Source organism: Salmo salar, chromosome 01, assembly GCF_965601325.2.
Source record: "Salmo salar chromosome 01, fSalSal1, whole genome shotgun sequence".
NCBI classification, from domain to species: domain Eukaryota; kingdom Metazoa; phylum Chordata; class Actinopteri; order Salmoniformes; family Salmonidae; genus Salmo; species Salmo salar.
The window spans coordinates 147771820-147788754 of NC_138291.1; the positions used below are offsets into that span (position 1 = coordinate 147771820).

At 43.9% G+C, this 16935-nt stretch overlaps 1 protein-coding gene across 2 annotated transcripts; it reads left to right on the forward strand.

Moving 5' to 3' along the window:
• The first annotated feature begins 1786 nt into the window (after positions 1-1786).
• Positions 1787-16602, forward strand: ppp2r2ab (protein phosphatase 2, regulatory subunit B, alpha b). 2 transcript variants are annotated; one of them, XM_014132109.3, is made up of 10 exons: positions 1787-1991; positions 4141-4218; positions 11400-11497; positions 11643-11808; positions 11921-12033; positions 12344-12521; positions 12660-12824; positions 13028-13197; positions 13553-13644; positions 13743-16602. In XM_014132109.3, exons 1-10 carry the CDS (start codon positions 1985-1987, stop codon positions 14020-14022), a joined length of 1347 nt encoding a protein of 448 aa, XP_013987584.1. In that variant the 5' UTR covers positions 1787-1984; the 3' UTR covers positions 14023-16602. The 2 variants fall into 2 exon arrangements, with proteins under 2 accessions (XP_013987584.1, XP_013987576.1); XM_014132101.3 differs by having other exon boundaries at positions 1788-1991; positions 11640-11808.
• The last annotated feature ends 333 nt before the right edge of the window (positions 16603-16935 follow it).

A 16935-nucleotide genomic window follows, 5' to 3' on the forward strand; every position in this document is an offset into this window, starting at 1 on the left:
TAGAAGAAGAAGAGGAAGAAGAAAAGGCGTTTAGCTTGTCTGGCAGCATGGTGTCAGTGTCCACGACCTGGCTGACTTTCCCTTTATAACCCGGGATTGTCTGGAGTCCCTGCCACATACGTTTTGTGTCTGAGCCGTTGAATTACAACACCACTTTGTCCCTGTACTGTTATTTTGCCGGTTTCATTGCCTGGAGGGCATAGCTGGACTGTTTATACTCATCTATGTTCCCATAATATACTAATCAAGTTAAATGTCCTACCTGTGATTAGATGTTTTCCACACACTTAGAGCTCTAGCTACATTATGTGTAGCCTACTTGGACACCGGCTCCCCACAATTTCCATCTCTCCCATGCCAAATAGCCTGAAGCCACAGGGCTCTTCTTCCAGGCTCTATTTCCCTACGTGGGAGCATTTGCAACTGTAGATCGGGATTTATTACATGGTTACATGTACATTGAACATATATATCTGTATATCAAAAAATCAATGACAAAGTTGGCTCTTTTACACTGGAGGTCAATGGGAAATAATGTTTGTTTTCCCCAATTGGTGGGCGTGGTCGAGGGAATTCCTTATTATTATGTGAATATCTACTCAGAGTATATAGTATTTGTTTACATTTACAATGTTTACAAACATTGGAGAAAAATAAGCTTATATTTTGGGTTCTCATGGGGTGTGACAGTTGAACTAAGCTCATGAGGCATTTATAAGTTATATTCTTCAAGAATCAATTGGTGCATTCGGAAAGTATTCTGACCCCTTGACTTTTTCCACATTTTGTTAAGTTACAGTCTTATTCTAAAATGGATCACCAACAAAAAATCCTCATCAATGTACACACAATAGGGAAAGGGACAGGAAAAGGGGGATACCTAGTCAGTTGTACAACTGAATGCCTTCAACTGAAATGTGTCTGTGAATCAGAGAGGTGTGGGGGGCTGCCTTAATCCACATCCACGTCTTCGGCGCCGGGGGAACAGTGGGTTAACTGTCTTGCTCAGGGGCAGAACGACAGATTTTTACCTTGTCAGCTCAGGGATTCGATCCAGTAAACTTTCGGTTACTGGCCCATTTCTCTAGAATACCCCATAATGACAAAAACAGTTTTTTCGAAATGTTTGTAAATTTATAAATAATAAAAATACAACTTATTTACATAAGTATTTTGACCAAATCATGGTTTTAGCGCCCCAAAATAGGACGTTTTGAGTAAAGTGACAATGTAAAATGTGCTATTTTTATAGGCACCCTTTCTGTTTTTTACAATCCATGATCTTGTCTGTCTAACTGATGATTTATGGTGCTTTCAAGACAACTAAAAACTCTTGGGAAAAAATGAGGTCAAATCATGACATCTGTGATTCTCAGATTGGAAAGTGGAGCTCTAGAGTGGCCTGAGTTTACGACTTGAAATTCCGAGTTGGATGAACTTTCAAAATATGATCATATATTTAAAGCCCATATGTAAACGTGACATACATATTAAAATATATTATCATATATTTTAAGAACATATATATAATAATCACTTTGAATCTGATTTTGCCGACCTCAATTCAACCTATCAGAAAACTGGGCTTGCCCATCTTGGTAAGGGGCTGGCCGTTGCCCACTGATCAGCCAAAGGCTCATTATAGATTGGGGCAATGGGTAAGGTTATGGACGTCACCAGGATGCTAAATAATATACATGATAATAGGAACCGTGCGTCCCATCAGTGGGTGTGTCCCCTCTGGTTATACGCCCACCGTTTCCACTCAAGAAGAGGCGGTTTATGATGATGTCAATGTGGGACGCTATAGCGCCATTTTGAACTGTCTGTGTATGGTGGGTGTCGGAAGGGTGGGAAGACTTGTCGGGGAGGGTGAGTGAGCTAACAAGCCAGAACGTCTCGGTCTCGCGATTCAGTTTCTTCATTTGAGAGACCGCTTGCACCAGTCAAAACCTGACAAACAAGCCCGGGAATCCCTCTAGCCATGGCAGGTAAATGGAAATAGTAACGCGTTAGCTAACTAGCTGCTAGTAAATCTACCGGCGGTAATAACGTTGGCTAGCGACCTTAACCAGCTAGTTATATACAATGCTTTATTTAGACGTATATGTAAGTCTAGCTAATAAATGTGTCACTGGGCCTCACCAATCACCTTCGCTGGGGACGTCCAACTTCACAGGCTAACGTTAGCTAGATGTGGCTAAGTTATAGTTAGCCCCACGGTCCTCTCAGTCACATAATATTCATCGCTGTTATTTCATGCAAACTGTTAGTTTGAAGCTGTAACGTTAGCTACCTAACTATGCCAAAGGCCATACTTTCCTTTTAGTGAGTTAGCCAGCCAGCCAAGTAGTATTTCTGGTAATACTACTGGTAGCTAAATTATCCCTAATGTGGCACTGTCGCGCTAGCATGACCGGCGAGTTGAGCGGGAGTCTTGATGTGAAAGATGGTGGGGTGGGTGGATGATGACTGGCTTCTTCCGAATGGCACCTTGCACCTGTAACGTTACGATGTCCACCTTTAATGCCACACCACCACCATCATCGATTTAGCCATGAGTCACGGTTCTATTGCTGGATGTGGGCTTTGCTTTAATATTTATGTGTGCTTGAACATTAAGATCACCGTGCCATTTCCCTCAGGCTGGGATTGCATTGCTAGGGGGCCAATAATGACTTGGCTGAAATCAATGCTAACCATCTATGACTCAGTTTATGCATGAGATTCAGTCTCTGTCGAAAGTATACAGCGCTCTAAATATAGAATTGTCTACTTTCCAGCTTCTATTGCAGTGGTTGTCTAATTTATTGTATTTAACCTTTTATTTAACTAAGCAAGTGAGTTAATAACAACTTCTTATTTACAATGACGGCCAAACCCTAACCCGGACGACGCTGGGCCAATTGTGCGCTGCCCTATGGGATTCCCAATCATGCCCGGTTGTGATACAGCCAGGAATCGAACCAGGGTCTGTAGTGACGCCTCTAACACTGAGATGCAGTGCCTTAGACCGCTGTGCCTCTCAGGAGCCCTAATGATGGGATAAGGCATTACTTGTTGACAGAGGGCTCCATGGTGCTTGTATCACTTTTTGCAGAGGCAGATGACAACCTAATTTAGCACTCTTACAATTGTGATCACTTGTAGTCAGCCAACTTACATGCTAGATGTATGAGGTTTCCCATTGTCTTTTATTGATGGGACATTTAGGCTTCACCCTCTACATTGACAACATTCTAGTCATACCTGCTCCTCCTGCAGTTAACACACACCCAACCACAGTACATCCCAGACATGTTTTATCAACAAATCTAACAAGTTCCATTGTGCAATAACATAAATTATTACTTGTGGAAATGTACAACTCAACATGTTTCACTGTGCAATTACCGTTTATTATTATCGAGAACCTGTCGGGATGCTATACCTATAATAACCCAGCCAGAGAGACGGGCTAGCACTAGTTAACCTGTTTCAATGGTTATTTACGCCTCTGTGGGAAATGTCCTTATCCATTATATAGTACTGTAGTAGTATTCCCCCAGCCTTGACCTAGTGTATGATGTTTGACGTTAACAGCTGTTGAGGGTGGCAGGTAGCCTAGTGGTTACAGTGTTGGGCCAGTAACCGAAAGGTCGCAAGTTCAGATATCCGAAACGACGCTGTCAATGTGCTCTTGAGCAAGGCACTTAACCCTAATTGCTCCGGTGTTGCTGTTGATAATGGCAGACTCTGGCCTTGACCCCACTCCGAAGGTTTCTCAGGGGAAGTTGGGATATGCAAAAAACAAATTTCCTTTAGGCAAATAAGCACCCACCTAATTATTTATTATCTTATTAAGCTGTGCCTGAGAGGGGTCTCTCTTAACAAGTGTATTATCAAGAGACTGTGGAAGTACAGTCATAGGTCTCCAAGGACTCCTGAGGCTGTTGGTGTTCATTTTGACTGTTGTCAGGCCATGTAGTATCAGATGTTATCAAAGACAAATGAGCTTAATGCACAAGATGGGACCAAGACACATCATTTTGTGTCTGTCTGTACACAGAGTTTTTCGTGGCAATAGTCAGGTCACTGTCAGATTTGTAACATAACCAGTCATGAAATATCTCGATCAGTAAATGTAATTCTGCCATTCAGGAGCTGGAGGTGGGAGCAATGATGTGCAGTGGTGCTTCTCACAGGTGAAGGGGGCCGTTGATGACGACGTTGCCGAAGGTAAGAGCTCTTCACAGGTCATAGACAGTGGCAGTAGTTGTTGCAGAATCATCATGGCTTCCTAGTATTTATTCATATTTCACAATAAATTATGTTGTGCTGGATAAATAGTACTCAATGCAACACGCTTGTCCAGTTATCTTTCATTCCCTGGCGGTCACCCATGACTTCTCTTCTCCCTAAATGTTACACTGCTAGCCTTGCAGACAGTCCAGTGCTATATGTAAGAGTGGCTGCGTAGTCAATTTCTGACACACAATGGCTTGCTTGCTGCTTTCTCTTGTCTTTTGTCCTGTAGCCTCATGCTGACATAGTCTGTCTGAACATCCAGTATGGTGCACTGTACGCTACGGCTGGAAATTGCCAGAGACCTTACAATGCGATATTGTCACGATACTTAGGTGCCGATAGGATATGTATTGCGATTCCATACTGTGATTTCTATGGTGATTCGATGTTCCAAACACATTGCTTACCATATGTCTGCTGCAGAGGGACGAGAGCCTTGAGAAAACGGGTTTTGATCAGTCAATGAAATAAGTGCAGAAGGAAAAATTGGCTCCCTATTTAAAAAGATGATGGAGAACAAGCTATGAAGGGGAAAACACTGGAGTTTTGGTGCAGGCACAGCCAAGTAGTGGAAAAATAACATTATGTTATATTTGAGATTCTTCAAAGTAGCCACCCTTTGCCTTGATGACAGCTTTGCACACTCTTGGCATTCTCTCAACCAGCTTCATGAAGTAGTTAACAGGTGTGCCTGTTAATTTATGGAATTTCTTTCCTTAATGAGTTTGAGCCATTCAGTTGTTGTGACAAGGTAGAGGCGGTATACAGAAGATAGCCCGATTTGGTAAAAGACCGCGTCCATATTATGGCACGAACAGCTCAAATAAGCAAAGAGAAAAGACAGTCCATTACATTAAGACATGAAGGTTAGTCAATCCGGAACATTTTCAAGAACTTTGAAAGTTTCTTCAAGTGCAGTCGCAAAAACCATCAAGCGCTATGATGAAACTGGCTCTCATGATGACCGCCACAGGAAACGAAGACCCAGAGGTACCTCTGCTGCAGAGGATAAGTTCATTAGAGATACCGGCCTCAGAAATTGCAGCACAAATAGTTCAACTAACAGACACTTCTCAACATCAACTATTCAGAGGAGACTGTGAATCAGGCCTTCATTGTCGACTTGCTGCAAAGAAACCACTACTAAAGGACACCAATAAGAAGAAGAGACTTGCTTGGGCCAAGAAACACGAGCAATGGACATTAGACTAGTGGAAATTTGTCCTTTGGTCTGGAGTCCAAATTTGAGATTTTTGGTTCCAACCACTGTCTTTGTGAGATGCAGAGTAGGTGAACGGCTGCTCTCCGCATGTGTGGTTTCCAATGTGATGTTTGGAGGCGGTGGTGTGGGGGTGCTTTGCTGGTGACACTGTCTGTGATTTATTTAGAATTCAAGGCACATTTAACCAGCATGGCTACCACAGCGTTCTGCAGCGATATGCCATCCCATTTGTTTTTCAACAGGACAATGACCCAAAACATACCTCCAGGCAGTGTAAGGGCTATTTGACCAAGAAAGAGGGTGATGGTGTGCTGCGTCAGTTGACCTGGCCTCCACAATCACCTGACTTCAACCCAATTGAGATGGTTTGGGATGAGTTGGACCGCAGTGAAGGAAAAGCATCCAACAAGTGCTCAGCATATGTGGGAACTCCTTCAAGACTGTTGGGAAAGCATTCATCATGAAGCTGGTTGAGAGAATGCCAGGAGTGTGCAAAGCTGTCAAGGCAAAGGGTGGCTACTTAGAAGAATCTCAAATAAAAATATAGTTTGATTTGTTGAACACTATTTATTATTATTTGTATTTTTGTCAGGGGGTTATTACTATGTCATTCCATGTTATTTCAAGGTTTTGATATCTTCACTGTTATTCTACAATGTAGAAAATACAAAAAATAAAGAAAAACCCTGGCACTGGGCATATGGATGGATGGCAGGAATCAACAACTAAATTAGCCACAGGGTGAAATTTTCACTGGTCAGGGGCCCGGAACATGATTTATCAATTATTTGTAGACTGCAAATTGACCGAAGAAGCCCAAACAGATATATTTGACTAAAACAATAATTTCAAATCTTAAGTTTTTATGAGGTGGCACCGGAGGAGAAGGCAGACGTTTAAGTGCCCCTACCGATTTGTGTTTTAAAATATATATATATTTTTTTTTTTGCATTTTACTTTTTGAACTTATTTTGTACATAATGTTGCCGCTACCGTGTCTTATGACTGAAAATAACTTCTGGACATTAGGACTGCGATTACTCACCATGAACTAGCAGAATCCTTATTTTTTTCTTCTTATTTTTTCTTATTCCTTTCACGACTTTGACGAGCCCGACGTGAAGGATATACTGCTTCCTCGGGAACAGACCCCGATCCTGTGATCTGCGTGGAGACAAAGAGGGGCCGAAGGGCGGGCTGCCTTCTGAGGAGTAGGAGGCGATCAAATGAACACCCCACTTCCCTCCATTCTGCTTGCAAATGTGCAATCTTTGGAGAATAAAATCGACGAGTTCCGCGGAAGATTAAACTACCAATGGGACATTAACTGTAACATCTTATGCTTCACGGAGTCGTGGCTGAACAATGACAATATCAACATACTACTGGCTGGTTATACAATGTGCCGGCAGGATAGAACAGCGGCGTCTGGTAAGACAAGGGGCGGCGGACTATGTATTTTGTAAACAGCTGGTGCGCAATATCTAAGGAAGTCTCAAGCTATTTCTCGCCTGACGTAGAGTATCTCATGATAAGCTGTAGACCACGCCATCTACCTAGAGTTTTCATCTGTATTTTTTTGTAGCTGTTTACGTACCACCACAGAGGCTGGCTGGCCCTAAGACCGCATTGAATGAGCTGTATTCCGCCATAAGTAAACAGGAAAACGCTCACCCAGAGGCGGCGCTCCTAGTAGCCGGGGACTTTAATGCAGGGATACTTAAATCAGTTTTACCTAATTTCTAACAGCATGTTAAATGTGCAACCACCATTACTCTACACACAGACACGTACAAAGCTCTCCCTCACCCTCCATTTGGCAAATCGGACCATCATTCTATCCTCCTGATTCCTGCTTATAAGCAAAAATGAAAGCAGGAAGCACCAGTGACTAGATCAATTTATTTTTAAAGTGGTCAGATTAAGCAGATGCTAAGCTACAGGAGTGTTTTGCTAGCACATACTGGAATATGTTCCGGGATTCTTCCTATGGCATTGAGGAGTATACCACATCAGTCATTGGCTTCATCAATAAGTTCATTGATGACGTCATCCCCACAGTGACCGTACGTACCAGAAGCCATGGATTTACAGGCAGCATCCGCACTGAGCTAAAGGCTAGAGCTGCTGCTTTCAAGGAGCGGGACTCTAACCCGGAAGCTTATAAGAAATCTGGCTATGCCCTCTGACGAACCATCAAACTGGCAAAGCATCAATACAGGACTAAGTTCGAATTGTACTACACCGGCTCTGATGCTCGTCTGATGTGGCAGGGCTTGCAAACCATTACAGACTACAAGGGGAAAAACAGCCGAGAGCTGCCCAGTGACACGAGCCTGCCAGACGAGCTAAATTGCTTCTATGCTCGCTTCGAGGCAATGCAAATAACACAAACATGCATCAGAGCACCAGCTGTTCCGGACGACTGTGTTATCACACTCTCTGCAGCCGATGTAAGACCTTTAAACGGTTACATTCACAAGGCCGCAGGGCCAGATGGATTACCAGGACGTGTTCTGCGAGCATGCGCTGACCTACTGGCAAGTGTCTTCCATGATATTTTTCATCCTCTCCCTGTCCGAGTCCGTAATACCAACATGGTTTAATCAGACCATCGTAGTCCCTGTGCCCAAGAACACTAAGGTAACCTGCCTAAATGACTACCGACCCGTAGCATTCACATCTGTGGCCATGAAGTCCTTTGAAAGGCTGGTCATGACTCACATCAACGCCCTCATCCCAGAAACACTATTCCCACTCCAATTTGCATACCACCCCAACAGATCCACAGATGATGCAATCTCTATTGCACTCCACACTGCCCTTTCCCACCTGGACAAAAGGAACACCTATGTGAGAATGCTAGTCATTGACTACAGCTCAGCGTTCAACACAAATGCCCTCAAAGCTCATCAATAAGCGAAGGACCCTGGGACTAAACACCTCCCTCTGCAACTGGATCCTGGAATTCCTGACAGGCTGTTCCCAGGTGGTAAGGGTAGGTAACACTTCTGCCACGCTCATCCTCAACACGGTGGCCCCTTAGGGGTGCGTTGCTCAGTCCCCTCCTGTACTCCCTGTTCACTCATGACTGCACGACTCCAACACCGTTACATTTGCCGACTACACAACAGATGTTGGCCTGATCATAGACAACGACGAGACAGCCTATAGAGAGGAGGTCAGCGACCTGGCCGTGTGGTGCCAGGACAGCAACCTTTTCCTCAATATGATTAAGACAATGGAGACGATTGTCGAGAGAGGATTGAGCACGCCCCCATTCTCATTGATGGGGCTGCAGTGGAGCAGGTTGAGGGCTTCAAGTTCCTTGGTGTCCACATCACCAACAAACTAACATGGTCCATGCACACCAAGACAGTTGTGAAGAGGGCATGACAAAACCTATTCCCCCTCAGGAGACTGACACGGTTTGGCATGGGTCCTCAGATCTTCAAAAGGTTCTACAACTGCACCATTGAGAGCATCCTGACTGGTTGCATCACTGCCTGGTATGGCAACTGCTCGGCCTTCGATCGCAGGGCACTACAGCGCTGTGCGGAAGGAAATTTGTAACACAAACAAACATGGAAGAGTGAACGTGTCGGAGTACAGAGACACTGAGCTCGTACCTAAAAGAGGGGCAACTTCGGTCGCATGGACGTGGTTTGGGTATGAAAAGTCTGACACTGACCAGAAAACCGTCCACTGCAAAATATGCCGCAGGCTGGTCCGGACCACAGGCTCAAACACCACTAACCTCTTATCACCTATCTGAGAATCATGTGAAACGGTACGGACAGAGTCTACAGATGAGACCCCAAAAAGTACAGTTGCGTGCTCAAAACAAACCCCCTACTCAGACGTTGCAAGAGGCTTTTGCCCGCAACACCATATGGCAAAGAAACAGGAAGATGGAAGGAGATGACAGCTGCCGTTACAACTTATATCTGCAAAGACATGTTCCCAGTTTACACGGTCGAGAAACGGGGGTTTCGTGAGTTGGTGCTAACTCGTCCCAAGGTACCAAATGCAAATTGATATGTGACACACATTAATGCCAAAATAACATGCAAAACAGGCAATCCCTGTTTTTTTTTGTTTTTTTTTAGGCCTATTTATTTTAATTGGAGTTTTTTTTTCTATTTACCTCTCTTTAGATTTTATAAATTTTGTTACATGCTTAATTGAAAAATGTGCACAGGTTCTAAATAAGGTACTTACTCATTTGATTTATTTTATTTATTGAGTAATTCAAAGTAATAAGAAATAGGCCTTTACATTTTATATAAACTATTTATTCATTGAATTTACAGATGTGCTATTTATCGTTATCGGGATATGAAATTACCTATATCGGGATATGAGATTTTGGCCATATCGCCCAGCCCTACTAAAGAGGGTAGTGCGTTTGGCCCGATACATCACTGGGGCCAAGCTTCTGCCATCCAGGACCTCTATACCAGGTGGTGTCAAAGGTCATAAAAATTGTCAGACTCCAGCCACCCTAGTCATAGACTGTTCTCTCTGCTGCCGCACGGCAAGCGGTACCGGAGTGCCAAGTCTAGGTCCAAGAGGCTTTTAAACACCTTCTACCCCCAAGCCATAAGACTCCTGAACATCTAGTCAAATGGCTACCCAGACTATTTGCATTGCCTCACCCCCTCTTTACACCACTGCTACTCTCTCATCTATGCATAGTCACTTTAATATCACTACCTACATGTACATACTACCTCAACTAACCGGTGCCCCCGCACATCGACTCTGTATCGGTACCCTCTGTATATAGTCTCGCTATTGCTATTTTACTGCTGCTCTTTAATTACTTGTTACCTATTATCTGTATTTTTCTGAAACTGCATTGTTGGTTAGGGGCACGTAAGTAAGCATTTTTCTAAGGTCTACACCTTTTCTATTCGGCGCATGTGACTAACATTTGATTTGATGACATTTCTATTAGGCGTGGGAATAGTTTGAATGGATTTCCAATTAAAATCACTTGGCGCTGGTGTTTTTAGTCTGTCTAATACCAACAAAAAAAATTGGAGGTAGCAAATAAAATCACTGGTGGCAGTATCAATATTCACCATTATCGTGGTTCTATATGTATTGTGATTCGATATTCCAAATATTGCTCAGAGGAACCAGAGTGTCATGAGAAAACAAGTTTTGATCAGTCATGGAAATAAGTGCTGAAAACATGTTGGGGTTCAGGGCATTAACCACGTGGTGTGTCCATGGCCTCCTTAAACACGATACACACACTTATATGCCCCAGGGTGTTTAGCCCAGTCTATGGCCTTCTGCTGCAACCTTTCTCAGCATTGTCTTTCTGCTCGAATGGGCAACAATGGGTTAAAGTGTCAGCTTTTGTCTAAAAAGCCTCCATACTGCTGTTGGGGGAATGTGCTGCAGCCTGTAGGAACTTGGTTACTGATCATTGTCTGCCATCACATCCTCAGTGGAATGCTATGGCCTACATCCATTCAGATACTCATCCAGCCCTAAGACTCCAGCTCCTGGATAGCCGATAGACCTCTAAACAAATCCAGTGCTAGTAATGTTAAATGCTAACTGCCGTCTCATGGATACAACCATCTGCAATTTCTCTCTGAATACCTGTTGTGTTGGGTAGAATTTGTATTTTATTTAACTAGGCAAGTCAGTTAAGAACAAATTCTTATTTACAATGACGGCCTACTGGGGAACAGTGGGTTAACTGCCTTGTTCAGGGGCAGAACGACATATTTTTACCTTGTCAGCTTGGGGATTCGATCTAGCAACCTTTCAGTTACTGGCCCAACGCTCTAACCACTAGGCTACCATATTTTGATTTTCTCATGACTTATAGAAGTCAAATCGAAATTAATTGCAGCTGTTTTGTGTTCAGCCGACATCATATCTACCGTGGAGTTCAACCACTCAGGGGAGCTGCTAGCCACAGGAGACAAGGGTGGCAGGGTCGTCATCTTTCAGCAGGAAATAGAGGTAAGACTGGAAGTCCGGAAGTTGAGTTTTTAAATTCAAAATCAGCATTTTATATTTTTATTTGCTTTTGAATGGAAAGGAGTGGAAAACAAATTAAGCTAACTTTTTCTTTCTCTTCATCTATTCCCTTTCTCTCCCCCAGCAGAATAAGAGTCAGCCACAGTGCCGTAGTGAGTACAATGTTTACAGTACTTTCCAGAGCCATGAGCCCGAGTTTGACTACTTGAAGAGTTTAGAGATCGAGGAGAAGATCAACAAAATCCGCTGGCTGCCCCAGAAGAACGCAGCTCAGTTCCTGTTGTCCACTAACGGTCAGTCGGTTTTCACTCTGGTAAACCTTCACTTTTATACGTGCATGCCATCACATCACTGAGCTTTGTTTATCTGTTAAATATATTTCTAGTCCTGTGTTCTGATTGGCAGACAAAACCATAAAGTTGTGGAAGATCAGTGAACGAGACAAGCAACCAGAGGGCTACAACCTGAAAGAGGAGGATGGACGCTACATAGACCCCAACACTGTCACTGCACTTCGAGTACGTGCTTAGCTGATTACATGCCAGGGGCTAAAGTTGGGGCCCTGTGTTCTGCGCAATCATGTGACAGTGTGATTTTTTTTTTTTGATTTTTTTTATTCTGTATTTTAAGATATCTGGAAACGAGTATTGCACACACCAACAACAACAAATCTGAGGATGGTGCTGGACCAGCTGACAAAAATAAAGAGGGACATGTCAAATAATTGCTTAAAAAAAACAGGGCCCTAGTTAGAGAAACACTGGTCACTGTGGGTGTAGTCTATACCCTTAGAGCCTCACCCACTGACTACCTTCTGTACCCTTGCAGGTGCCTGTGTTTAGACCCATGGACCTCATGGTGGAAGCGAGCCCTCGCAGGGTGTTTGCCAATGCGCACACCTACCACATCAACTCCATCTCCATAAACAGTGACCATGAGACATATCTATCCGCAGACGACCTGCGCATCAATCTCTGGCACCAGGAGATCACCGACCGCAGCTTCAGTATCCTCGACCAGCTGTTAATTATAGGATGGTTGAGGGAAGGGACAGAGGTGGGTGTGTGTTTACGTTTACCCCCGGTGTGTCCCAAATCTCTTCTCAGTAGGTGTGCTAGTCCCCCTTGACTCTAGCCCCTCCCAGACATTGTGGATATAAAGCCAGCCAACATGGAGGAGCTGACAGAGGTGATTACAGCAGCTGAGTTCCATCCACACCAGTGCAACACCTTTGTCTACAGCAGCAGCAAGGGCACCATCCGCCTCTGTGACATGAGGGCATCAGCACTATGTGACACGCACTCCAAATGTGAGTACCTAGTGGCCACTGCAACAACCTCTGTATAAGGGGTTTTCACGTTTGACCATTAGAAAATGGCTTGACTGAATTCACATCGCTGCATAGTTAGAGATGTGGGAATATCTTTTTCACATTAGATGGGGGGGGGGGGCTAGCTAGCACAGCAACATGCACCGTATTATCTCTAATAGCAGTTAACTTGACCTCTCCAGTGTTCGAGGAGCCGGAAGACCCCAGTAACCGCTCCTTCTTCTCTGAGATAATCTCTTCCATCTCGGACGTCAAGTTCAGCCACAACGGGCGCTACATGATGACCCGGGACTACCTGTCTGTCAAGATTTGGGACCTGAACATGGAGAACAGGCCCGTGGAGACGTACCAGGTGAGACTGGCAGAGGGAGTGTGGAGACTTGAAGTTTGAGAAAGTCAACAGGCTGTTTTAGTGCACGTTTTTATCAGGAACTGACCACAACTCATTTCCTGCATGTAGCTTCAGATAATGTCCACTAGGGGGACTAAGTCTGTTCTTGCCAGACTGCTGCACTATCACACCCTGAAATGAGAAGCCAAAAAAATGTTTTACTTTGAACTTATGTTATAGGCCATTTCAATCATCTTAACGCTCCTATTCAGAATATTTTACCCAAAATGACTCATAAATACCGAGTTGACCGCTGAGGTTAGTGTATGTGACACCATGTTGATTAGCTCTGGCCTGTCTTTTTCCCTCATGGCAGGTTCACGAGTACCTCAGGAGTAAGCTGTGCTCGCTCTATGAAAACGACTGCATCTTTGACAAGTTTGAGTGCTGCTGGAACGGAAATGACAGGTTAACGTTCATTGCCAAGTTCTCAAATTGAATTCATAAAAATAACAAGCCCTAGGTTTTTCGTTTCCTTGTTTTAATCCTCTCATTTTCCTTTCCAGTGTGGTGATGACGGGCTCATACAACAACTTCTTCCGGATGTTTGACCGGGGCCAGAGGCGGGATGTGACCCTGGAGGCGTCCCGGGAGGGCAGTAAGCCATGGCAGGTCCTGAAGCCCCGCAAGGTGTGTGCCGACGGGAAGCGGAAGAAGGACGAGATCAGTGTAGACAGCCTGGACTTCAACAAGAAAATCCTCCACACTGCCTGGCACCCTCAGGACAACATCATCGCCGTGGCAACCACCAACAACCTCTACATATTCCAGGACAAAGTGAACTAGGTGTTTTCCGTGAAGGCAGACATCCACTACCTTCAGCCTTTAATTTTAGTCAAGAACAAAATGTGTGACAACATCGCCAACAACAACTAACCTGTTATTGGACAAAACAGACTTTGCCAAGTTTCCAGGTGTGGAAAACTGAAACCATATTCTTGCCCACCATCAGCCTCTGTGGCACAGTGATGCGTCACTCACCATGATATTGTTTTGGTGGTGATGTGCCAATATCTGTGCGTCGCCGGCCCAGTATCGCCCAGCCCCAGGGCAACATGGGTAACTCGTTTAATTTATATGCATGTCTGACAAGCACGCTTTCTTTGGGGGGAGGGGGGGTCGAGGGCTAGTAGAAAAACCAACACACCGAGAATCATCCCTACCCCTTCAGTACCGCCTCTCATTGTCTGGTGCCATAGTCATTTTTTTTTATTAGTCAACTGCCAAACTGTTCTGTTTTAATTCAATTACAAGAACTGGTGTTCTGTTTCTATTGTTTCTCATACCACATACTTCTCCGAGAGCCTCCATCTCTTACATACACACACACAGAAATATTCAGACACACATTTATTAAAGAGCCTAGCTGTTGCTGCTGTTGGTGTACTGCTGCACCTCAGAGGAACAGTCTAAAACATCTACTGAGAGCATGTAGTATGACTGGTCCTACACTACATGACCAAAAGTATGTGGACACCTGCTTGTCAAACTTCTCATTCTAAAATCATGGGCATTAATATGGAGTTGGTGCTATAACAGCCTCCACTCTTCTGGGAAGGCTTTCCACTAGATGTTTAACATTGCTACAAGGACTTGCTTTCATTAGCCACGAGCATTAGTGAGGTCGGGCACTGATGTTGGCTGATTACCCCTGGCTCGCAGTCCGTGTTCCAATTTATCCCAAAGATGTTTGATGGTGTTGATCAGGGCTCTACCGGCCCGTTAAGTTTTTCCTCACCGATCTCGACAAACCCCATCTGTATGGACCTCGCTTTGTGCACGGGGGCATAGTCATGCGCAAACAGGATGGGGCCTTCCCCAAACTGTTGCCACAAGTTGGATGCACAGAATTGTCTAGAATATCATTGTATGCTGTAGCGTTAAGTTTTCCCTTCACTGGAACTAAGGGGCCTAGGCCAAACCATGAAAACAGCCCCGGTCCATTATTCCTCCACCACCAAACTTTACAGTTGGCATTATGCATTAAGGCAGGTAACATTCTCCTGGCATCTGCCAATCCCAGGGTCGTCCGTCAGACTGCCAGCTGGTAAAGTGTGATTCATACTCCAGAGAACACGTTTCCACTGCTCCAGCGTCCAATGGTGGCAAGCCTTACACCACTCCAGCATTGCCCATGGTGTTCTTAGGCTTGTGTGCAGCTGCTCGGTCAAGGAAACCCATTTCACGAAGCTCCCAACGAACAGTTCTTGTGCTGACATTGCTTCCAGACACAGTTTGGAACTTGTGAGTGTTGCAACCGAGGACATACGATATTTACGTGCTTCAGCACTCGGCGGTCCCGTTCTGTGAGCTTGTGTGGCCTGCCACTTCGCGGCTGAGCTGTTGTTGCTCCTAGACGTTTCCACTTCACAATAACAGCTCTTACAGTTTACTGGGGCATCTCTAGCGAGGCAGACATTTGACAAACTGACTTGTTGAAAAGGTGGCATCCTATGATGGTGCCACGTTGAAAATTACTGAGCACTTCAGTAAGGCCATTCTACTGCCACGTTTAAAATCACTGAGCTCTTCAGTAAGGCCATTCTACTGCCAATGTTTGTCTACGGAGATTTGCTCGCTGTGTGCTCGATTTTCATATACCTGTCAGCAACAGCTGTGGCTGAAATGGGCAAATTCACTTATTTGAAGGGATGTCCACATACTTTTGTGTGTCTGCACACACTACTAGATCCACAACCAGTCTGTCTGGCCCAGTGAGGACTCCTTACAACTGCTTGGGAGAGACTTTACTGAGTCTGGCAACCAGGGAGTTCTTGCTGTCTCTTTTTAAAAATAAATTAAAAAAATCTTGGTTTTCTGTTGTCAAAGAGACATTCTGAGATTTGTCATATTTATAAATGGAACAAATGTAATATCCGTTTTATTCGTTCTCTTTTTAAGGTAAAGTGAAATCTCTCTTGATGTATTTTATATTGTCGGGAGTATCCCCTTTTCATACCTCGCTTAGTGATCTTTCTATTGCAGAAAAGCAATACTTCATTATAGGAAAACCTCAATCATTCCAAGTGCTATACAGTGTCGTACTTGATCTGTGTCATAGTACTCCCAATATTATACAGAAAATTGCATAGTGAAACGCTAAAGATGTGTGTAGCATTTCATGAAGAACTGCCATGAAAGTGGCAATGTTCAAAAAAATTATCTGAATCGGAGTGAAATGGAACTCACTCACCAATACCATGCTCTGATTTTGCTCATCAACTTATGTCTACACACAGTGCAATTTTACAGTTTAAATCACAATGCCTCCAATCATGTTTGACAATAATTACAAATATAATACAGCTGTTGTAAATCTATAGTGACAATGACAGGAATAAAGTACTTTTTTAAATATTTTTTTTACTAATGTGTCACGCCCTGGTCTTTACATTTTAATAGAAAGTAATGGCGTCTTAGGCACCAACTCTGCCAGGGCTCGTCTGTTTTGGATAAACGCTGAAAATGAGGTCTATGGTAAACACAGGCTTTGGAGATCATGTTTTGTTCTATGAGGATCTTCAACTGTCTCTTTTTGTGAATTTTTAAGTGTTTGTAGTCAAAACAAGCACAAAGGCTTTCCTAATTCATAAAGATCACGTTAACAGATATAACATATAAGATCGCCTAAACACTGAAATAAGGTCTAAAAGGTTATTACAAAACCCTATTAATCCCCCACCTCCCCCATAGGAATGG